General features: G+C 40.5%; 1 protein-coding gene across 1 annotated transcript in view; it reads left to right on the top strand.

Moving 5' to 3' along the window:
• Positions 1 to 25264, top strand: part of kif19 (kinesin family member 19) — a 202999-nt gene that overhangs the window by 105535 nt on the left and 72200 nt on the right. The window contains exons 3-5 of the mRNA XM_063030788.1: positions 5452 to 5562; positions 13893 to 13980; positions 18387 to 18523. Of these exons, the coding sequence (XP_062886858.1) occupies positions 5452 to 5562; positions 13893 to 13980; positions 18387 to 18523 (336 nt within the window). The remainder of the gene's footprint in view (positions 1 to 5451; positions 5563 to 13892; positions 13981 to 18386; positions 18524 to 25264) is intronic.

Raw genomic sequence — 25264 nt, 5'->3', positions numbered from 1 at the left:
CTTCTGCTGTTATCATTGAGGAAGGTAGGAGTGACAACTGCAAGGTAGACCTGGATTTTTTTGTGTTCTTCCATAGATCTTGATCACTGAAAAGGCATCAGAGCAGTTTACTAATGGAAGTATTTAGCACAGGACTTTGAGCTGAATCACACAGCTGATGATGGTACTTTGAGGTAACGGAAGTGCTTAACTGTCCCCAAAGTTTATCTCTCAGTTGTAGTTGATGGTAGGTCATGTGCAGGGCCTCAGATAGGCTGAGAGAGCCCCTTGTCTCTTCTCAAAACTGAGTGAGAATTTGTTTGATAAGCTCTGGCTTTGGCAAGTAGTGCAAAAGATCCTAATCAAACTGAAGGTTATTCTCAGTGCCTGCAGTTATGGCACCATCAGCAGTGTCTGCAAAGGATTCGTCACACTCTATTCGTCATAGATAGATTACATAGAATGCAGAACTGTCTGTCTATTATGTATTGGATATCAATTTTGATGGAAACCCAGTCGTTATCGAGGGGAAGAGTTACTGCTAATAGGGGGAAAGCAGAATAGTGTGATGAATAGGTCTTTTTCCAAACCAGTTCTGATGATGAAGAAGCTTAAGACATTAATAAGATTTGGAGGGTGGAACTTTAAAGATAACGTCTGAGAAATTGGTGTGCACTATATTGTGTTCTCAGATGCTAGGCACTGAACATGATAGAAATAATTACTTGCATCTATTCAGCCAAAAAAACGAGCCACTCACTGTGAGGATGAACCAACTGAATCAGGCCTTCAGCCATTGCTTTCTCAAATGAAAGATAAACTGAGGTTTGTTCTGTTTGCCACATCCTCCATAGCTGCTGATAATTTCAGAGTAAACATGAAAGAATAAATCTGAGGCGAGTTGATGTGTGTCCCCAGGGCAATGAAAAACAAATACAGTAAATGCAGTTTGAAAGTACAGTATGTTCCCATCAGTAAGGCTTCTTTGAAGAAATTTCAATTTTAGGGAACACCTTACTCTGAAATCTTTCAGCATCTTTTCTACAAACAGCTTTCATGTGATTGAGTGCCACTCACTTTGTGCATAGTGGACAGAACAGAAAGCGTGATTGCAAGACAAAGCTTGAAACCCACACATTTTGTTATGTTTTGTAACTCCAAAACATTAAACGAATTAAAAGGAAAAGATGGGAGTCCAAAATATGATCCTAACTTTGTGTTTACTTCAAGCGAGGCACTCACGTATCATGTGGTAGCGTGACAATGTATGCAATTAATGTATTTTTACAGATAACCTGTAATGAAATATTTATACAAACAACTTATTTACAAGACCACTCAAATATTACTGAAATATTAAATACCAGCATTCTTCCCTGCTTAGATATAAACTCCAACTCGATAGAGAATGCGTCTCGACTATCTACAGCAGAGTACATTTTAAATTGTCCCATTCAGGCCTAAAGGTGTAATCTTACTCATGTGGTATAATGTATTTCCCGACAAGGAAGGTCATTCTGCTTGGCAGGTGAGAATTGTGGCTGTGAAAACAATCTCAGGTTCTGGGGCGTCCGCCATGATGGTTGTAGGAGTTGACCCTGAGACTGCAGGAAGTGGTTCTGACAGCTCGGGACACTGTTCTTCTTGATCCTCTTTTCTAGTTTGCACATCTTGATCTTTGGAGAGTCCATTTAGTCCACTGGAGTATTCTCTTCTTAATCCTTCAATTGCTCCCTTTACGATCTGATCTCGCCTCTTGGTTTCCTCATTCACAACATCATCTGTTTTCCTATTTCCTTTGCCTCCTTTCTTTGTGGCTTTGCATTCATCCAGCTGGACTTTGATCTTTGCATCTACTTTTACAAGCAGTTTTTTGTCTCCCACTTGAAGTTCATGCAATAACCTTAATGCATACAGAGTAGATTCTGGTTCTTTATACTAACAAAAACCAAATACTTGCAACCTTCCTGAACCTCCCTGAATTCTCTTCCCCCTAAAACCAAGCGACATTTTGTAAGTAACTGCCTGACTAACATATCAGAATGTTTCTCAGATATGTTGCCTACAAAAACTGTTGTAGTCAGACCACTGTTTTTATCACTTTCACAATTTCTCAGAACAGCATGATCCTTCCTTGGTCCAAAATGCTTCACAACCAGAGGCACCCACACCTGTTTGCCCTCTGTTGGGCAACAGTTCATAGTGTACAGCATGCAGAAGGTTGTGGCATTATCCAGTGCCTTTCTTAATTCACTTTCAGTTGACTCTATTACAGGGGATGTGGCATGCAAATATGGATGGATCTCCAATCAAATTGTAGTTGCCTCATCCACTCACGTCCCAACAGTGTTGGCCATTCAAGCTCAATATGGCTTGCTAGTTGTTGTGTTTCACTGTTACAAATGTCATTCCCACAGCTGTTATCTTTTCTCCAGTTTAAGTTCTTAGTTGGATATCAGAAGGCTTCAGTTCAGTGTCTTTGAAATGGCATTCAAACTCTTTTAGTGGAATGACTGAAACAGCTGAGCCAGTGTCCAATATCATATTAATTAGTTTACCATTCACTTCTGGTGTAAGCCATATTGCTTTTTTGACAAATCCTAAACAGGACCAATCTGTGACATGTCCTTTGGCCTTGAGGCATCCACCAGTGCTTGAATTTTTTTGACACACTTGTGTGTCAATGGTGTGACCACAGAAAGTGATGTTTGGTTTAAAGAATTCACACTTGTTATGTCATGCTCTGAGCCCATAATCTTCTAATCTTTTTCAGCACTGTCTTGAGATTTTGGAGATATAACTTGTCATCCTTACTGGTAACAATAATGTCATTTCGGTAACACTGCTTGCCTGAGCAGCCTTGTAGCACCTGGTTCATTGCTTTCAGCCGAAGTGCAGATGCAGATGCTACTATAAAAATAAGCGTATTATAGCAATAAATCCCTTTGTGAGTGTTTATGGTGAGGAACACTTTGGACATTTCCATCTGCATCTATAGTCAGGCCGCTGCTAAACCCACTTTGCTGAAGTGTTTTCCTCCAGAAAGCTTTGCAAAGATGTCTTCTATCCTGTTCCAAGGGTATTGATCTATTTTCAGTAGTGTGTTGATGTTGACCTTATGTAGCCCCCTGGCCAACCTCAGGGTCGCTTGGCTCGCTGTCATCTAGGGAAACAGCCCTCCACCCCGCCAAACTGGGTAATCAGTTTGTGTGGATGCTGTGTAATGTACCCCACCCGGCCCAAATAACAGACAATACACCAGATATGATTAAATGAATTACAGTTTATAGATATAACTAGAACTATATAATTAATAGAGAATAAAATATAAAAGGAAAATAAAAGGCGACACACTTATCAAAGTTCAATCTCTTTGTGCACAAATATTTGGAGCTCAGGACCCTTCTTATCCACCCTGCGACCCCTCGGACCACCTCAACCGGCTGCTTGGGACCAACAACGGTGGTCGACCGGATGCTCCACACGAGTCCGTCTCCGTCTCCTCGCCGAACGCCCTCCTCAGGGTCCGACCCCCTTAGCGGACATCACAGCACCTGGTCCATCCTCTGTCTCTCTCTCTCCCGCCTCCTGCCCCAAAACCCTGCGCATACAGTATCTTCAAATACACCAAAAACATAACAACTATCCCAATTGGTTCGTAACATCTTATCACACTCTAAACCAAAACAAGCTGCTAGCGCAAAACTTTCTCAGTGTTTAACATAACAAAGAAGCATTCCCAAGTATAACATAACAAAGAAGCCATTTTAATTAGCCTACACAGCAACTTAAGAGACAAAACCCCCTTACACTTATAATCACCACAGATCCTGACAGACCCATTCTTCTTGAATACTGGAGCCACTGGCATTGCCCATGAGCTCCACTCAACCTTGGAAAGAATTCCTTCAGACTCCATGCGATCTAGCTCACTGACTACTTTATCACAGATGGTACAAGGAATTGGACAGACCTTGTAAAACTTGGGTATGGCATTTTCATTTAACATTATTTTTTCCTTGTTACGTTTGAGTTTTTCAAAGCCATCCCCGAATACTGCTGTAGCATCATGTAGTACCTTTTCAGTAGACTCTGTTACAGGGTATGTGCTTGCAAATGGTGGATGGATTTGCAATCAAGTAATACTGTAGATGTCTCAGCCATTCACGACCCTCCTGTTTCTACCACATACAAGACCAATGTGGCTTATTGGCTGTTGTATTTCACTGTTGCAAATGTCATTCCCACAGGAGTTATCTTTTCTTGTTTGGATATCTGCAGATTTCAGTTCAGTATCTTTGAAATGCCTTTCAATCTCATTTTGTGGAATGACTGAAATTTTGTGGAATAGACATTAGCAGGTGTCTTCAGTCATTCCTGCTTCTGCCCTTGTTGATTGATGGAATATGAATATGGAGTGCTTTTTACTTAATAAATGACTAAGTTTGAATTTTTTGAGCTTCTCCTGCAGCGTGACATGGGATGTTTATGTTTATCTGTTCATTTCTGTGAATTAACTACTTTTAGTGTATAAATGCAATTTGAGCTTCCCTTATCATGGAATAACAGGTAAGAAAACTATACAATCGAGGTTAGAGTGTTGAACATCTGCAGTGAAATGTGAGGCATGGCATTAATAATCAATAAGCACATAGTAGACTGAAAAACCCAAGACAGAGGCATTGAGCCAGGAACATCCAAGAGCACAATATTAAGCTCGCAGTGAATGCTTTGCAGACTCAGTACATTTTTAGCAATGATTTCAGCCTTGTATTAATTTATTTCCCGTATAGGGAAATAAACCTTTGTAACGGGGTCAAAGGAACAATGTGTAGTAATGCTGTCATTGAAAGCAGATGAATGCTTAAATGTTTAACATTCCTCTATGCATGTGATATGAACCCATTTTTTTATCCATGATACTGCATTGCATTATTTGTAAATAATTTATTCTCCAACCAGAATACTGTGCCTTCCTAATTACTTGTTGAACCTGCTCGTTAACTCACAGTGATTTATATACAAGGACACACAGGGTCCTTTGAGTCCTGCTGAAGGGTCTCAGCCCAAAACGTTGACTGTACTTTTTTTTCATAGATGCAGCCTGGCCTGCTGAGTTCCTCCAGCATTCTGTGTGTGCTGCTCAAGTTCCTCTGAATACTAATTACCTTACTATTCACTGTATAGAGTCAAACACAGGCCTGTTGGCCCACTTTGTCAGTGCTAACCATCAAGTGCCCATCTGTACTGATCCTATTTACTGGTACTTGCAATAGAAAGGGTTTCCATTTAAAAGCATTCCACACCCTCCTATTTTTTTCAATCAACTTGGATGATCTCTCCTTTTTCTACATTACATGCAGTGAACTTGTCCAGATGAGCATTTTATAGACTGCTGGCTGAATTGTGGGTTATTGAAAGAGCTCAGTAGCAATTGGTTCTCATTCACATTTGCATATCACTCCTATATAGATGGTGGTACTGATGGATCCAATGGAAGATCCCGATGACATACTGCGAGCCAACCGCTCTCGAGAGAAATCATACATGTTTGATGTGGCCTTCAATTATACCGCAACACAGGTAAGACATGTACTGTTGCACAACATCTTGGTCAAACCTCACTTACATGCTGGATCCATTTTTAGCCTTCTGCCATTAATGAAGTTGTGGTATTGATGTCCGTCATGGTTAAGAATTACATAGAACAGTTCAGGCTCTTTAGCCCACAATGTTGTGCTGACCTTTTAACCTACTCCAAGATCAATCTAACCCTTCCCGCCCATATAGCCCTCTATTTTTCTTTCGTCCATGTGCCCACCTTATGTATCTGCCTCTACCACTGCCCCTGGCAGCACATCCCATGCCTCCCCCATTCTCTGTGTAACAAAAAAAACTAGTTCTGATATCCTTGCAACACCTTAAAATGATACCCCTATTTATTACCATTTCTGCCCTGGGAAAAAGTCTCTGGCTGTCGACTCAATCTGTACAATCTGTATCTATATACCTCTATCAAATCACTCTCACCCTCCTCTCCAAAGAGAAAAGCCCTAGCTTGCTTAACTTATCTTCATAAGACATGTTCTCTAATGCAAGCAATATCCTGGCAAATCTCTTCTGCACCCTCTCTAAAGCTTCTACATCCTTCCTATAATGAGGCGACCACACCTAGACACAATACTCTCAAGTATGGTGAAATCAGAGCTTTATAGAGCTACAACATTACCTCACAGCTCTTGAACTCAGTCCCCCGACTAATGAAGGCTAATACACCATATGCCTCCTTAACCACCCTTTCTTCTTAATTACTGAAGGAACATTTTTACAGAAGGTGTTATAGTACTAATAAAATTCAAAGTGAGTATGTCCAGTAGAAAGCTCAAAATCAAAAGCAACTAAAGCTAATATACCTTTCGGAGGTTCTAGTAAATAATATACCACATTGTCCATTGGTGATTAATTGACTTGGGTCAAACAAGGAGGTATAATCAAATTAGTGGTTTCTGTGGTGCAGATCTAGAGATAATCTAGAATACTGGATCAGGAACAAAAAGTGATTCTGTGGTGCAGATCTAGAGATAATCCAGAATACTGGATCAGGAACAAAAAGTGATTTTATCACTGAACACTCAACTATTTCCCTTGTACCTTTGTCCATACTGTGTACACCTCTTATTCTACATGCACAATGCCATTTTCTAGCAAAACTTAAAACTCTGCCTCTGTTCACTGTGTTCTCTGACTTGCAGAATATTTCTAGTATTTTTATTGATTTTATTTAACAACATCATTTCACGTGGGCTTTGGCTTGTACCAACGTCCCGGTATTTCTTTCTGCAGCAGGAATCCAATTTGCATTTTATTGTGATAGAGGGAGGCTTCCAAACATGCAAAGAAAAACAGATCTTTCATTAAAAATCCTGCAATAATAGTGTCAGTGGTCGGAGCAGCTGACCTATCTTTGTGTAATTAAATTACTGAATAGCTGAACTCAGAATATCTACTTACTTCAATCATCTGCTCATCAGTTGCACCTTGGCGTGTACAGGGGTTCGCCAACAATTCTGCAGGGGGCCTGGACGCTCTGACATTCTACACATTCACAATGTTTTTAGGTATATCCAGGTCACTCTTTGTGTATCTGTAACTTTCACCCTATTTCACATTTTTCATCATAGATTTACAAATGTTAACTTTTCTCCATAAATTCTCTACTTGCTCTTTCAAGATTCAAGATTCAAGATTCAAAAAACTTTATTGTCATTCTAACCGTACATCAACTCTGCAGGGCAGAATGAGACAGCGTTTCTCAGGAGCAGTGCAATCATAACATAACAAACGCAACACTAAATAATAAACATAACAATAAATAGTAAAACACAACAGCCACATGTCAGTTAAAATCAAGTTATAAGTGTCCAGTGCAAGTTAAAAGTGTCCAAAGCAGAGTCAGGTAGAGCAGCTATTTAGCAGTCTGACTGCCTGTGGGAGGAAGCTGTTTAGTAGCCTTGTGGTTTTAGTTTTGATGCTCCTGTAACGTTTGCCTGATGGCAGAAGAACAAACGGTTCATGGAGAGGGTGTGAGGGGTCTTTAATGATGTACCATGTCTTCTGGAGGCATCGACTCTGAAAAAGGTCTTGGACAGAAGGTAGGGAGACCCCAATAACCTTCTCTGCTCCCCTAACCACCCTCTGCAAGGCTTTTTTGTCGACAGCACCGCAGCTGGAGTACCAGGTTGTGAAGCTAAAGGTCAGCACACTCTCAACCACGCCTCTGTAGAATGTAGTTAAGATGTTAGTGGGGAGTGATGCTTGTTTAAGCTTCCTCAGAAAGTGCAATTTCTGCTGGGCCCGTTTCACAATCCCAGTGGTGTTCCTGGACCAGGTGAGATTGTCCGAGATCTGCACCCCAAGGAACTTGATGTTTTCCACTCTCTCCACTGTGGAGCTGCTGATGCTGAGGGGTGTGTGCTCAGGCTGAGACTGTCTGAAATCGACAATCATCTCCTTGGTTTTGGTGACATTAAGCATCAAGTTGTTATCCCTGCACCAGCTCTCTCGGTGTTTGATCTCCTCCCTGTACATTGTTTCATCATTTTTGCTGATGAGCCCCACCACTGTGGTATCATCAGCAAATTTAATGATCAGGTTCTCCTTGAATCTGGCTGCACAATCATGTGTTAGCAGTGTAAACAGCAATGGGCTAAGCACACAGCCTTGTGGGGATCCAGTGCTCAGCGTGATGGAGTCAGAGATGTTCCTGCCAACACGGACTGACTGTGATCTGTCTGTCAAGAAATCCAGAATCCAGCGACACATGGCAGTGCTAAGGCCAAGCAGCGACAGTTTCTCCACTAATCTCTGCGGGATGATGGTATTGAACGCTGAACTGAAATCAATGTACAGGATTCTGGCATAAGCGTCTTTGTTGTCCAAGTGAGAGAGAACTGTGCGCAGTGTGGTGGATATTGCGTCCTCCGTAGAGCGATTTGGACGATAAACAAACTGTAGAGGATCCAGCGATGAGGGGAGGCTGGCTGTGATCTTATTAGGTGCTGCATCATATGTTAGAAAATGAATATCATAATGAATGTTTTGTGGTAGAAGTCACATCCTTTGTGAATGTTAAAAATTGAAGGAAGAAATTAGATACTTATTATATCTAAGTAATTACTGATAAAGATAACATCTCACCAAGAAAAAATGTAACTCTATTTCATTAACGAGAAGTCCAATGACGTGAGAGTAACTTTGGTATGTCTGACTGGATAAATCATTTGACTTTACAGTGTAGTATGTTCAGGGTATCCATACTTTCCCTTGACTCTTTCATCTTTGAGATCCAGACCAGGCTAACCAACTGGAGAATTTTTTATAGTTCCATGGTTGATGATGTTCAGAAGGAACTGACAATGACTGTAAAAGATAATGGAACTTTCTGAAAAGAACTTAAAAGATGAGCAGTTTTTCACAAGCTCCAATCTAATATAAATTTCCTACAACAATTATTGCATTGTAGTTGACAGATACTGGCTGATAGCCTGGTGATTGCTCCAGAGTGCTTTACAAGAAAGAATCTCATTTCTGACCAGAATTGTATTCCATGCATTCAAAAACAATCCTCTATGGACGGTATAATAAGCTAAATGATTCCAATAATTTTTCTGTGGCTCAGGATCTGCCCTCCCCTCATTGAGTTACCAAATGCCACGAATGCTTTCCATGGGGATCTAAATAGAAGAGAGGAAAACAATGCAAAAGGCAAATAAGAAGCTTGTGTGTCTGTTTAAAGTTGTACAATATAACCTCTTCAGAAGTAATAGATCCAGGTATTCTGTATCACAATGGTTGTGCTACCATGTACAGTAAAATTTCCATATGATAAAATCCATATGGTTTTAATACTGTTGAAGAAGGAACACATACTCAAAGGGAATAGAGTTTCTCCAAACCAGTTGAATGAGATCTTTCCCCCGAGAGCGCAGACTGACCTTTAGTGAAGCATTTCATTTGAAAGGACATCAGTGCTCCCTCAGTACCAGAATTTCATGCTCAGTCTCCAAATGGGACATGAACCCACAGATTCAGGTGGTAGTTACACCACAACTTGCATCGTATAGCGGCATTTTTCAATGTTCTGTGGACTGGCTCACTGACCTAGTTGTGCTACTTATTAAATATGCAATCATAAATATGAAAAAATGTGTAGGTTTTTATATGGGACTATCTAATGACATTTTTATAACAATCTTATAAAGGCAATGGCTCTCATGAGACACCAGTTAGTCACATAGTTTGAAAAACAGGTTTGTACCAAGGCTTCAGAGAGAGAAAGTTTTTGCCATGATTATTTCGCTGAAGCTTTTGCTTAAAAATTAAGAGTAATGAAAATACTCGGGCAAAAAAAGAGACGGGACTTACTTTACATGTGATCCAAGATACAAGTGTCAATAACTATAGGAAAGGTCCAAGAACATAAATACTTGAAAAATACCTTTGCTGTTGGCATGTGTTTCCTGCTTTAGAAATGTGGTCAGATATAGAAAGCACAATGATGATTATGTTTCACGTTCACTGTTCTGCCGATCGGGTTGCAATCTAGGATCAGTGGTTCTAATAAGACTCAGAGCTGGCTTAGCTTCTTGTGGCTACAACTAGGAGGATATGATGCCACAGTAGCGTGGCAGTTAGCGCAACACTATTGCAGCTCGGGCATCGGAGTTCAGAGTTCAATTCTGACGTCATCTGTAAGGAGTCTGTACATCCTCTCCATGGACTGCATGAATTTCCACCAGGTGCTCCGGTTTCCTCCCACAGTCCAAAAACATAGTGGGTTAATTGGCATTGTAAACTGTCCCATGATTAGGCTAGGGTTAAATTAGGGGTCGATGGGTGGCACAAATTGAAGGGCCAGAAGGCCCTATTCTGAGCAGTATCTCAATACATCTATAAATAATCTACAAAGTTTGTATATAAAGGAAATTAAAATGTTTTTTTTAATCTCGTGCTTCATTTTTAGATTTTTTTAAAGGTTATTGACTGCCTTTTTAAAATTTTTACTTCATGTTGAGTTTATAAACCAAAGTAAATAACAATTAGTTTGGCAAGTGTAATTTCAGTACAGTTAGGGCTACTGAGTTGTGGGCATGCTATGTTGGCGTCAGAAGTATCGCAACACTTGCGGGCTGCCCAGCACAGCCCTCACTGATTTGACTTGACACAAACGACGCATTTCACTCTTATGTTTCAATATTTCGATGTACATGTGACAAATGAAGCTAATCTTTAGTCTTAAGTTTCCCAGCAATTAATAGTAGAAAAGCTATCTCCTAACACCAGAGACCTAGCTCGGGCTGTCTGTGTGGAATTTATATGTCCTCCCCGTGACTGCATGGGTTTCATCCGGATGCCATAGACATATTGATTGATAGCTTAACTGGCCACTGTAAATTGTCCTATTGTATGTAGGTAAGTGGATGGAGCCAACGAGAATACGGTGGGAATAAAATGAGTTTAGTGTACATGTGATAAATGAGTGGTTGATGGTTGGCATGCTTCTGTGCTGTCTCTCTCTTTATGACTCGTTAATTCTGTAATTGGGATGCACATCTAATAAAAAGTCAGCAACCTTGAAAATTAACACTTTCTTTCTCCATGGATACGACCTCATCTATTGCTTGTAATCCCTTGTTTTTTATCACTCATCTTCTGAAACTAACTTCTGGCTATAAAATTTCAGGAGGTACGTTTTATACTTATAAATGTAAATATGCAATCCTGTTCACTCTTTACTGCAGGAAACATTGAGGGGTGGGTCAGGTGAGGGTTGCTTAGCTTCCTATATAGTGTCTGATGCATGCCATTTTCCCCTTCCATGGAAAGTTTCTATTGTCATCAAATGCAAACAATTAATCATCAACACGTATTCAGCATTTTTATCTTGGCAAACGTTACCACAGTGCAAGTTTTATACTTATAAACTTCTAACAGTATGGAACTGTATACCATGTACATTGTAGAAATGTTCTTGACAACAAAAACCAGCAGAGAGTTGTTCCCAGAAGTGATCACTTGTTGAACTGTTGCGCACGGTGTTGTTTGCTGCAAACAAACAGTTGCAACAACGCAGCTGAATAGTAAAACTGTATGTTGCACATTTCAGCTGACCTCTGGTCCCAAATTCATAACTCCTACGGGTTCCCTAGGAAATAGAAGCCACCTGGCTGCGTGCTTCAGTAGAATGGTTCATCTAAATTTAAATTCCATGGCAAGGACTTTTTTAGCTATAATCATAAATCACAGTCAACTGTAAATGTGACCATAGGAAATACTATTTATTTGAAAATTTTTGTTTCACCCTTGCAGCTGTGATATTGCCATTATACACTCAGTGGCTATTTTATTAGGCACAGCTGTACATTTGCTTGTTAATGGAAATATGTAATCAGCCAATCATGTGACAGCAACTCAATGCAGACATGGTCAAAAGATTCAGTTATTATTCAAACCAAACATCAGAATAGGGTAGAAATGTGATCGAAGTAATCTTGACCGTGGAATGACTGTTTGCGGAAGACGAGGAGGTTTCAGTATCTCAGAAACTGCTGATCACCTGGGATTTTCACACACACAATAGTCTCTAGAGTTTACAGAGAATGGTGCAAGAAGCAAAAGACATCTGGAGAGTGGCAGTTCCGTGGGCGAGAATGCCTTGTTACTGAGAGAGGTCAGAAGAGAATGACCAGACTAGTTCAAGCTGAGACGAAAGCAACAGTAGCTCAAATAGCCATGCATTACAACAGTGGAGCACAGAGGAGCATCTCTAATACACAGCATAACAAACCTTGAAGTGGATGGGCTACAAGCAGCAGAAGACCACAAACATAGTACAGGAGGAACCTCCTGTGACTGCTGAGTGTATATTTGTTTTAACCACTATCCAAACATCTGCCTGGCCAATCTCCAGATCAAAAATTGTACTTCAAAGTGCAATGCATGAAAAACAAAGAATTGTCATAACTTTTGTTTTAAATTATAGAAGTAGTTTTCTGTTTGGATTCAATAGAGCTTTCACTAAATTAACAGCATTTTATTGTAAGCCGTAGTTCAATGGATAGTGCAAGAGAAGAAAGCAATATGATTTCACAGTGACAAAAAGATGAACCTGTCATTTAGTTTATGAATGAGTCCAGTGGTGGTCGAGCGGAAAGTGGTGGTGATGGTGAAACAGCGGTTATGTTATTGAGTTAGTAACTTTGAGGCCTGGAATAAAGACATGCGGTCAAATCCTATCCCAGCAGCAGTGATATTTAAAATTCAGTTAGTGAACTATGATTAGGTTTAGTAACGGTGGCGGAAATCTGTCTTTTCTTAGCGGAGGAGCTGGGTCTCTAACCTCCGACACCAGAACAATGCAACATGCAACTAGCCGGGGGAATTCAAAGTTCAAAATAAATTTATCATCAAAGTACATATATGTCACCATATACAAACTTGAGATTTGTTTTCTTTTGGGCACACTCAGTAAATCCAAGAACCTTAATAGAAACAATGAAGGATCGCACCCGACAGCAAACTGTACAAATACAAAGAGAGAAAATAATAATAATAAATAATTTAGCAATAAATATTAAGAACGTAGGATAAAGAGTCCTTGAAAGTGAGTCCATTGGAACAATTTAGTGATGGGGCACGTGAAGTTGAGTGAAGTTATTCCCACTAGTTCAAGAGCCTGATGGTTGAGGGTTAATAACTGTTCCTGAACCTGGTGGTGTGAGTCCTGAGGATCCTGTGCTGTCTTCCTGATGGTGGCAGCAGCAAGAAGAGAGCACAGCCTGGGTGGTGGGGGCCCCAGATGATGGATGCTGCTTTTTTGTGACAACAGTCCATGTAGATGTGCTTAGCAGGTCAGGCAGCATCAATGCAGAGGAGCAGACAGTTTGGGTAGATGAAAGCTTTTAACCCGAAACATCAACTGTCCATTTCACTCCAGAGGTGCTTCCAAATCTGCTGGATTCCTGCAGCTTGTGTGTAACTCCAGATTCCAACATCTGCAGTCTCTTGTGTCACCAGATGAACGGAATTGTCTCTTAAATGTCTCAACAAATATGCCACCATCAAAACAACATTGATATGTTTTTCCTGATTTCAGGTTTTCCTATTGTACTTTCCATAGGAAGTTCAGCAGCCAGATTAGGCACAGCAAGATCACACATACAGATGTGGATTCATCAGTGGGTCCCATTGGTGAGCTTTGATATTGGAGAAACAGGCTCTTTGGCCCAATTGTCCACGCTGACCAGAATGCTCATTTAAGTTAGTCCCATTTGCCCACATTTGGTCGATCTCCCTCTAAACCTTACCTGTCCAAGTGTCTCACAATTAACTCATCTTTCTTGTGTCTTTTCAAGGATGATGTGTACCGTTCAACCACCAAGGATCTGATTGAAGGCATTATTTCTGGGTACAATGGCACAGTATTTGCTTATGGACCAACAGGTAGGCAGCAAGTTTTAAACGATTTTTTTAAATTGAATGCAATGGACACAAAATACTGCAGGAACTCAGTGGGTCAGGCAGCATCTATAGAGAGGAATAAACAGCTGACGTTTCAGGCCCAGATCCTTCATCATGTCTTCATGAAGGGTTATCAGCCCGAAACGTATTTTGTTTATTCCACTCTGTAGATGCTCTCTGACCCGCTGAGTTTCTCCAAAATTTTGTGTGTGTAGCACTGGTTTTCCAGCATCTGCAGAATCTCCTGTTTTTACAGTATTTTATTGATTGCGACGCTGTTAAAATCATTACTGTTCATGGTTAACAAACAAATGTCAAAACTGTCTCTTTCTGTTCTGAAACATAATTTTATCATTCCACAAAAATAAGAAGTTAGTTTAATACATGTGTAAAGTTGCAGTTTCTTTAATTCTGCAGTATTATACTATGTGCTCCAGTAGTTCAATAAGACTTGTATCACGAAAAACTACTTAATTTCAGATGCAAAGATGTCACATATACAGATGATGAGAAAGGGCTGTTTTTAATGAGATTGCAAGCTATTACCACAAAATTAAACTGTAAATTTAAAATATTTCATTCCAGTTTTATCTTATGTAAATTTAAATTGCACAAACACAAATGCTTGAAAGTAACATCAGGCTGGAAGGACACATCTTACACTGTGGCATTGTAGTTAGCAAAACGCTTTACAGTACCAGTTAACCGCGTTCAATTCCTGCCACTGCATGTGAGGAATTTGTACGTTCTCTCTGTGACCGTGTGGGTTTCCCTGGGTGCGCTCATTCCTCCCACAGTCCAAGGATTGCCGGTTGGTTGGTCAATTGGTCATTGTAAAATATCCCATGATCTGGCTAGGGTTAAATCGGAGATTGCTGGGCACCGCAGTTCGAAGGACTGGAAGGGCCTTTTCTGTGCTGTATCACAATAAATAACTAAAGACTGTTAAGACTTGAGGGTTATTGATATGATTGATATCAGTTTGGTTGGATTATTAAGGACTGCATAGCCAAAGAATGGAGCAAAGATAGAAATCAAGTGTGATCCGTATCAACAGTATTCAAATAAAGTGAACCGCAAACACTTCTGTTTAGCAGTAATTTTGTACTCAGTAAATTATCGCAGAAAGCAATGGCATAAATTGGGCAGGAAACTTGATGCCAGAAGACTGGCCTGGTGAACGTCTTTGAATGATAGACTTGTGGACCTTTGGAGAACTGTGTATTTAAAAATTTGCCTGAGCTGTAGCGGAATACATGAATGACATTCCAAAATGTCAGAGAAATGGACCTCCAGTAACCCAGTCTTTCCTAATTTTTCATTAGATTTCCCACTGTCCTCAGTTCCACAAAGAACATTGAACAGTATAGCATAGCATAGTACAAATGCTTCAGCCGACAATGTTGTACTAACCCTTTAAACTACTACTACTTTCCTCCACATATCCCTCCATTTTTTTCATCCATGTGCCTATCTAAGGGACTCTTAAATCTTCCCAATATATCAGCCTCAACCACCACATTCTACAGTGCATTCCAGGCATTTCCGATTCTCTGTGTACAAAAAACCTACCTCTGACATCCCTCTTAACTTTCCTGCAAAAACCTTAAGGTTATGCCCCAGCCCTGGGGGAAAAAAGTGCTGGTTGTCCACTCTTCTTGTACAATATCAAGACACCTCTCACTCTCCTCCTCGCCAAAGTGAGAAGCCCATGCACACTCAACCTATCCTCATAAGATATGCTCTCTGGTAAATCTTCTCTGCATCCTCTCCAAGGCACCCACATCCTTCCTATAATGGGGTGACCAGAACTGAGCACAATACTCCAAATGTGATCTAACCAGTTTTACAGAGCTGCATCATTATCTCGCAGCTCTTGAACTCAATTCCCCAACCAATGAAGGCAAATGCACTATACACCTTCTTAACCACCCTATCAACTTGCACTGCAACTTTGAAGGATCTATGGATGTGAAACGCAACATCCCTCTGTTCTTCCACACTGTTAAGAATCCTGTCATTAACCCTGTGTTCTTCCTATCAAGCTCATCAAGCACTTAAAAGCTTAGAATGTGAACCCATGACCTTTTTACGCCAAAGAAAGTGCATTTGGACATACAGACTGCTGTTGATCTTAGCTGTGCTCCTGCAACACCAAATTTTATACATTTGCTTTTTCTTGCTCTGTTCTTTCTCACTTCAGAATATGAAAAAACATGCTTTCAAGTCAAAACCACACAGTAAAAGTTTACAAAAACTGCTGGAATATTATGCAAAATAAATTTACTTGTTGCTAACAACTTGGACAATTTTTGGTATGTAATATGTCTTGAAAATTCACATTTCTAAAAAGGGATAAAGAACATTTCATCCTACAATTGTTGACTTTTAATGTATAGAAATGATTATATTCTTAATTATGCTTCTATTAAAACAGATATTGGTCAAAAACATGGGACTGAATTTTGCTTCCAAAATATCACTGAGGCTTGTAGTTATTTATGTAATTACTTATGAATAAATTACAATGGAACTTTAGGCAGTGGACAGACTGGGGTTCAATTCAAACACTCAAAATCTCCTGTCCAAAGTACAGCAATCCGCTGTTAGCCTTGTGAAAATGTCACCTTGCTTGCTCTTGCTGTTGCAGTATTTGCATTTTTGCTATGAAATAAACTTCCCTTATAAACTTGAACTTATTCATTAAAATTAGAGCAAGAGTGGGTGGATATAACCCCAAAAGACCGTTCCTCTGTTCAATGAGTTCATGCCTGATTTGTTATTTAATTCCACATACTTCCACTCAACCTTTTTTCATTTGGTTGTTAACATTTGATGACTGACCTAATATAATTGCTTGCAGGACACTTTCAGACTTTTGACACCCTTTACATCTTTCCTAAATTTAGTTCATAAAGATTTCCTATAATTTTTAAAGCAGTACTAAATTTCCCAAGTAGTAGAAACAGTTTAACTCCATCTAAATATAAGTCTTTTTACCACTCCTTTTGGTAATTCCATCTACCTTGTTTACAGTGTTCAGAACTTTTGTCTAAATTTGCACGTGTGATTTATTTTGTCATCTTCTAAATTAGGAATACAATGAGGTGTCTAATCAGTTCTGAGATAGGTTCAAAGTAAACTTATTATCAAAGTACATAAATGTCCCCATCTACCACCCTGAGATTCATTTTCTTGCAGACATTCATAGTAGAACAAAGAAATACCATAGGATCAATGAAAAACTAGACAGAAACTCAGACTGACATACAACCAATATGTAAAAGAATATAATTAGTGTAAATACAAATATAAATACATACATACATACTGAGAACATAAGTTGTAGAGTTGTGAAAGTGAGTCCATTGGTTGTGGAATCAAATCAGAGTTGAGGGGAGAAAAGTTATCCATGTTGGGTCAAGAACCTGATGATTGAACGGTAATAACTGTTCCTGAACCTGGTGGTGTGGGACTTAAGGCTCCTGTACCCCCTTCTTAATAGCAGCAGTGAGAAGAGAGCATGGCCTAGATGATGGGGTCCTTGATGATGGATGCCCTTTTCTTGCTCCTTGTAGGTGTGCTCAATGGTGGTGCCCCGTTAATGATGTGCTTAGTGTTAACTCCTGCCCAACAGCCTCATAGAAATTGAAAATTAACTAGTATTAGAGAAAATGTCAAGTTTAAGGTTTTCTTTTTGAATTTTTTTCAAACCATAAATGATTTTATCCAATCATTTTTGTTCTCATTTCTTTCTTTTCATGCATCTGGGTTGACATTAAATTTACTCATTCTGTTTGCATTTTGTTCTGAGTTCTTGCACTGCTATATTCTGATACCTTCAGTCTGGCTAAGGGGGGAGACCGCTGGCTACTTGGCTCATCCACATCTGAGATGCTATTTTCCCTTCTTGTGACATGGTTAGCTTTCGTATAGGTCTAATATTTCCACGCAAAACTTTAAGAGCCAAAATATGCAATTGGATCACAAGAGAGATGATAGGTGCTGTAATCTGGAGCAACACACACAAAATGCTCGAGGAACTTGGTGGGTCAGGAGGGCATCTGTGGTGGGAGATGGACAGTTGACGTTCCGGGTTGAGACTCTTCTTCAGAGTCCTTCAGGGACTGTCCATTTCCCTCCATTGGTGCTGCCTGACCTGCTGAGTTCCTCCAGTATTCTGTGTATTGCAATAGCTAGTGCATTGCCAGCAAGTACTGGATGTCCTGCTGGAATCAGAAACAGAGTTGTTATCACAGACATACTGTATGTCCTGAAATTTGCTGTTTTGTGGCAACAGTAAAGTGCAAGACATACCACACCAAATGATGTCCCATTATCCCCTGTTAAGTGGTTAATATGTTGTCATATCTATTTATGTTGTCTAGGTGCTGGGAAAACGTACACAATGTTAGGAACAGATAATGAACCTGGTATATACGTAAGAACACTCAACGATTTGTTCAAGTCCATTGAAGAAACAAGTGATGATATGGAATACACTGTCTCTATGTCATACCTGGAGGTAGGTCCAATCACAAAAGCTTTTCTGGGGGCACTGTTGTTGCTGAGGACAAATCATCACAATGCTGAAACTCTACCCACCAGTGAAGTTTGCTGGTATGTTTTCCAACATGGGAAGGTATAAGGTTTTAGTTGCTTGAAGATGAGGAAGAGTGTCTATACTGCGTGCATCAGTGTGAAATTATTGGGGAATACCATTCTTCATCATGTCTTAATCTCAATATTTCCTCAGAGGATCAACTCTGATCAGAAAATGAAATTTGGTTGGGATTTGTACACATGTTGTTGCATTCATGGTACAGAGTGTAAAATGGGCAAAGACAGAGCTTTTTTTACTTTAACATTATATATGAAAATCGTACGAATTCACAGAACATGCAGCAGACTCTGGCAACTAGGGAGAAATCATTGCAGTCATTATCCTGAGACGCCACTCTGTAAGCTTGAGCTTACGTATCTGATTTGTAATTTTCAAATGATGTAGAATTTAGGAATACCTCTTCCCAAAATAGCACTCTCTCTTGTGTGCCATTTGATGACATTGTGGAGCATAAACATTAATTAGCACTAAGATGCTGAAGGCAAATAATTGAGTCTTGGGTGGCAGAGGGTTTCTTTTATGTGCATTTGTTTGTTATGTGTCACATCCTGATCACTACAGTGACAAATTAGAACATACAAACAGATGAATTAGAAGCTGGAATAGGCCATCCAGTCCATCAAACCTAATCTATCATGTAATCAGTATCATGCTGATTAAGATTAAGAATAAATTGGACAAATACATGGATGGGAGGTGTATGGAGGGATATGGTCTGTGGGCAGGTCCGTGGGACTAGGCAGAAAATGGTTCAGCACAGCCAAGAATGGCCAAAGGGCCAGTTTCTGTGCCGTAGTTTCTATGGTTCTATGGCTCTATGGCTGATCTGATTGCAATCTCACCTCTATATTCCCATGTACTCAGAGTAATCTTTCATTCCTTGCTTGTTATGTATCTATCTATCTATCCCTGCCTTAAAAATATTTAGACTGCTTCTACTGCACTTTGAAGCAGTCTACTACTCTTTGCTCTAGTTCCAGATTCTCCCACAACATCCCGTATACATCCACACAGTCAGTACCATTCCATGGCTATGTATATTTCCAGCCAGTAACCTCTTACTCCCCTAAACTCAGTGGATACACATCTGGCCTATTCAACCATACTTTATTTTTATTTGTACTTTCGTTATCCGTATATGCACAATCAATGCAGAGGTGATTTGTGAGTGGCTGTAATTGGTGTGGGAGATCAAAGCCACAGACCTACAGGGTCACGTAACCCCTTCCTTACCTACACAATCAGCACAAAAGCAAACCTGATGAAGGTTGGAAGTTGATGAAATTTACAAGATCGCACATAAGCACCAACGTGAAAGACCTAATGCAATACTTTTGGTATTATTGCAGGTTACTGCATGGCAGTGCCTTTTCTCTCAGTGTTAAGATTTGCCCAAAGGAGGGGAATTGAGATAAATTTTAAAACAGTAGATCTATCACCAGCTGATAACTGCATAGTTCTCCTTTTAAGAAACAAATTTGGCTATTATGTACGGGCACTGCCCATGTTATTATGCAATAGCTGTCACACAGGTGAGAAACTGCTAGAAAGTTCAGCAGTCTAATGAACAAGGAGGCAATTAAAAGAGAGAGAGAGTACGGCACGAGCTGAGACACGAGCTGGGAAGTTACCATGGCAACAGCTCAGAGCGGTTGAGCTAACGGACGCTGGAATTTTGGATGGGTTATAAAAGTTGATCCTTCAGTCTGATAGTGGCAGAGGAGACATGACACGAGAGAACTGGGGAAGCTACCCGAGAAACCACTGGTGGAGTTTAAGACCACCACGAGGGTGGAGGCGACGGATCGATTAGTTTCGACCCGTGATTACCAGTGCGGGTAAGAACTTGACTGTGGGGGTCTGCTGGTGGTGAACCCGTGCCGTGGGTTAGTAGACCGTTCCCTAGGAGGGGCTCTGTCCATCTGTATCTGTGGGGAGGGGGGTCACACGAAGTGACTCTGAAGACTTTGGAAGCAAGAACAGCTAAAGCTGCCAACTTGAACATCAACTCAATTAACTCTCTCTCTCTCTCTCTCTCTCTCCATCAATTCAACTCGACGCAACACAAAGTGAACTGAACTGCTTAAACTTACCTGACACCGTAAGACTGATATCTACCTGCTGGACTATTATTTATTTTTTTTGTATCCACACACACATTTCCGGACATATATATATATAAAATAGTTTATAACCTGTATTGTATTATTTGGTTTAATGATATTAATTCGTAGTAGTAATAAATATAGTCTTAATTTATAGTAAACTAGACTCCAGGTGTGTTCCATTTCTGCTGGTCCTTTTCAACCCATCACAGGGTTCGTGACATAGCCATTTGCTGCCAGTAATACAAAAAAATGAAGAGTGTCATTTATCTAACCTCAGGTTGAAGATGTCTTCAAAAGTAACTTAGGCTAGTGAAATGTGTCGAAGGGTCTCGGCCTGAAACGTCGACTGTACCTCTTCCTAGAGATGCTGCCTGGCCTGCTGCGTTCACCAGCAACTTTGATGTGTGTTGCTTGAATTTCCAGCATCTGCAGAATTCCTGTTGTTTGCGTTTAGTGAAATGTGGTATCTGATTTAAAATATCTGCTAGATAACAAAGACAAATATGATGTATTTTTGAGTTTTATAATTTCCCATATTTTTCTAACTATTGCCATAAGATTCAAAACTCTTTGTTGCTGGTCCCTTGACACGCTGCTGAACCACAGTTTGTTGTCTGAGATTATTGCCATGGTGGCGTGATCCATTTGACGCAGTATAATAGCAGTCCAAGCACATTGTGTAGACTAATGTATTAATGGCATTTGTAACAGGAAGCCAGGAAATACCAACAACACACCGTTTATGTGTAAGTGACAGGTGCATTACAAATATAAGGTGCATGAATGCTCGTGTGTTTTGATTGATCTTTTAATGAGTGCATGAAAGCTATGACTATCAGGTTGCTTTGTGCACGAAGGGCATACATTTGCCAGGGAGCTTTTGATTTTTTTGCAGTAACTTTGTTGAGAAAAAATAGTCAAATCTAGACCCTAGTTATTCAATTTAGATGATTAAATACAGGTAGTCTCAACCATACACCAAAGGAGAAGTTTGAGAGAGACATCAGAGGAACAGAACTTCCTTATACCCAATTAGTACAAGAGGAAGAGAAATTGTTGCTGAAGAAGGTGAACTGGAGTTTTCATTTAGCTACTGTTTGTTTCTTGTTCATTTGACGTCAGTGTAACTGCAGCCTATGTGGCATACGTAACATCAGCCCATGGACAATAGTTGTTCCTTTAACTCTGTCACCCCCTTAAGGATTATTGTTAACATGACCAACTGCTTCTTAACCTGTAACAGTGTTTGGAGATGAGAAGTTCCAGAAAAAAAAAATCATCTATATGCATTGCTAGTTCTGAAAGGCATTACATGAACACAATAATTATAAAGATAGTCATAGTCATAGTCATACTTTATTGATCCCGGGGGAAATTGGTTTTCGTTACAGTTGCACCATAAATAATAAATAGTAATAAAACCATAAATAATTAAATAGTAATATGTAATTTATGCCAGGAAATAAGTCCAGGACCAGCCTATTGGCTCAGGGTGTCTGACCCTCCAAGGGAGGAGTTGTAAAGTTTGATGGCCACAGGCAGGAATGACTTCCTATGACGCTCTGTGTTGCATCTCGGTGGAATGAGTCTCTGGCTGAATGTACTCCTGTGCCCAACCAGTACATTATGTAGTGGATGGGAGACATTGTCCAAGATGGCATGCAACTTGGACAGTTTCCTCTTTTCAGACACCACTGTCAGAGAGTCCAGTTCCATCCCCACAACATCACTGGCCTTACGAATGAGTTTGATGATTCTGTTGGTGTCTGCTACCCTCAGCCTGCTGCCCCAGCAGACAACAGCAAACATGATAGCACTGACCACCACAGACTCGTAGAACATCCTCAGCATTGTCTGGCAGATGTTAAAGGACCTCAGTCTCCTCAGGAAATAGAGACGGCTCTGATCCTTCTTGTAGACAGCCTCAGTGTTCTTTGACCAGTCCAGTTTATTGTCAACTCGTATCCCTAGGTATTTGTAATCCTCCACCATGTCCACACTGACCCCCTGGATGGAAACAGGGGTCACCGGTACCTTAGCTCTCCTCAGGTCTACCACCAGCTCCTTAGTCTTTTTCACATTAAGCTGCAGATAATTCTGCTCACACCATGTGACAAAGTTTCCTACCGTAGCCCATAAATTTACCGTAGATAAATTTAAATCAATAACTATTTCCATTTAGCGTAGGGGTTCCCAACCTTTTTTATGCTGTGGACCTCTACCATTAATTGAGTGGTCTGTGGACCCCAGGTTGGGAATCTCTGATTTAATACATCTGCAAAATACCAAAAACAGAACCAAAGCTGCAAATCATATTCAAGTAACTAAATAATTCTGTCCACATTTCTTTCTGTATGTTGGTAGCATTATATTGTCATTTTTGGTTGAGGTTTTCACATTTGCTAATGTTGTTTCCCCATTGTCTAATTTGCCAAATTTAAATCAACAATGTGTAACACACAAAATTTGTCATTGGTAAAATTTTCAACCACATGAACTTGTTAAATAAAACAACCGGCTTTCACTCAAAAACATTTTACATTAAGCCAACATTCATTGCTGTCACCAAAACTACTTTCCAATATCCATTTTTCTAGATGTAGCATTCCTCCTCATGGGGTGAAAAAGATGCCTATCTCACACCACAATCAGGCACAGGAGCCATCTTTCATGTTACAACATCTTGTGCTTCATGGATTGCAAACTTCTGTACCCTTCGAAGGAATAATGTCTGCAAAGGCTATATTGCGACAATATGCTCCGTATTCGTATCAGTAATGTTGGAAAGCTGGTACACACATGACGTTTTCATAATGAAAGGCAAAATCACTCTCAATGTCCACGACGCAGAATGATTTCAGCCCACATCTGCAGATATATCTCACTTAACACTGTTTGCTGATCACTGCTGCATTTGAGAAGCCATTACCCTCTCTAATTCTACTTGACAATCAGCTCATGTGAACAGGCAAACCAACCAGGGGCATTTGATCAAATCATCAAAGTGCTTTTGTAGACTGCACTTATTTCCTGGCAAGGACTTGATAGGAATGTCTTACTGCGACACTGATACTGTTGCCCCTTAAACAGAGAACAGACCCTCTGTATGTGATTCAGATTCAGATACGGACCCAAGGGTGTGCTGGGGGCAGTCGCAAATATTGCCACACATTTTGGTGCCAACATTGAATGCCACAGAACGCAACAAGCAACAAAATAACAACAGCAGACCAAGCCATGTCCTCCCTTCCACCCGCCCACTCACTCACTCACACACGTACATAGTCCTCTAACCCCAGGTCAGGCCATATTCTCCAGCCTCCAGCCTGCAGAAGACTCGTGGATTCGCAGACATTGGGCCTTGGACTTACCCAGCGGACTCGCCAAGTATGTAAACTCGGGACCCAGCATCAGCCCTCACGCTCTGAACTTCTGATCAACCTTTGAGCTTTATCTTTGGTATGAGCCCAGGACTCACTGATAATGAGGACCCAAACTCCAGGCTTCAAAAGCTGGGCTCGCCGATGACAGGTCCCAAACACTAGGCCGTGACCTTGCAAGGTCCTGGTGAGTTCACCTTGTATCATGTCCTCAGGAACTGCCAGTATGAAACACATTCTCCAGTTGATACATAATGAAAAGGGCATTGGATATCCATGGAGTGAATAGGAGGAGCCGTGCCAGGACAGAGACAAAGCCAGATTCAGAGTGACATCTTAGTACACAATGTACATGATGTCTAAAGTGATCATTTCTGCAAAAGAATCACCACTAGTTGTATAGCATTGATAGGGCACCCAATGACATTTCAACTTTATTCAGAAGTAACATGTAATGTTCTGCCAAAGAATGTGATTAATCTCAGAAAAGAGCAATTGAAATCAGTGAGTCTTGAGCTATCAATGTACAATACTTCACTGAAACTGGCTTGGAGGCAGTCTGAAGGTGGTGCACACAGAGAGTCAGGAGAAACCCACACAAAATGCTGGAGGAACTCAGCAGGACAGGCAGCATTTATGGAAATGAATAAACGGTTGACGTTTCAGGCTGAGACCTCTCATCAGGACTGAGTTCCTCCAGCTTTTTGTGTGTGTTGCTCGAGATTTCCAGCATCCATAGAATCTCTGGTGTTTAAGTCTCAGGAGACGTATGATAAGGGATTCATTGTAGTAGATCACAAAGCAAGCTGCACAACTCACAGGCGTATGCCATAAGACCATAAGACAAAGGAGCAGAAGACGGCCATTCGGTCCATCGCGTCTGCTCCGCTAATGCCGATGCCCTTCAAGGAACAGGGGAAGCTGTAAGACAAAAGTCATCACAGCATGTAGCTTGATGTACAGTATGTTGGGAAATGAAGCAGCAATCTTTGCCTGGACGTGAGCAACCTCAGTGGTGCTCTGAGGATGGGCCATTACGCTATGAAAACAAACCCAGTTAGTCTGACAGATCTGAATAGAGCAATAAATCATCTTCAGTTTGCTGGATGCAAAGAACGCCTTCTGGCATCTGATGTGGTGAGGCATGGTCATGT

The sequence above is a fragment of the Mobula hypostoma genome, chromosome 22 (genome assembly GCF_963921235.1).
Source record: "Mobula hypostoma chromosome 22, sMobHyp1.1, whole genome shotgun sequence".
NCBI lineage: Eukaryota > Metazoa > Chordata > Chondrichthyes > Myliobatiformes > Myliobatidae > Mobula > Mobula hypostoma.
The sequence above is the reverse complement of the archived record's forward strand: the minus strand, read 5'-3'. Positions and strand labels throughout refer to the sequence as shown.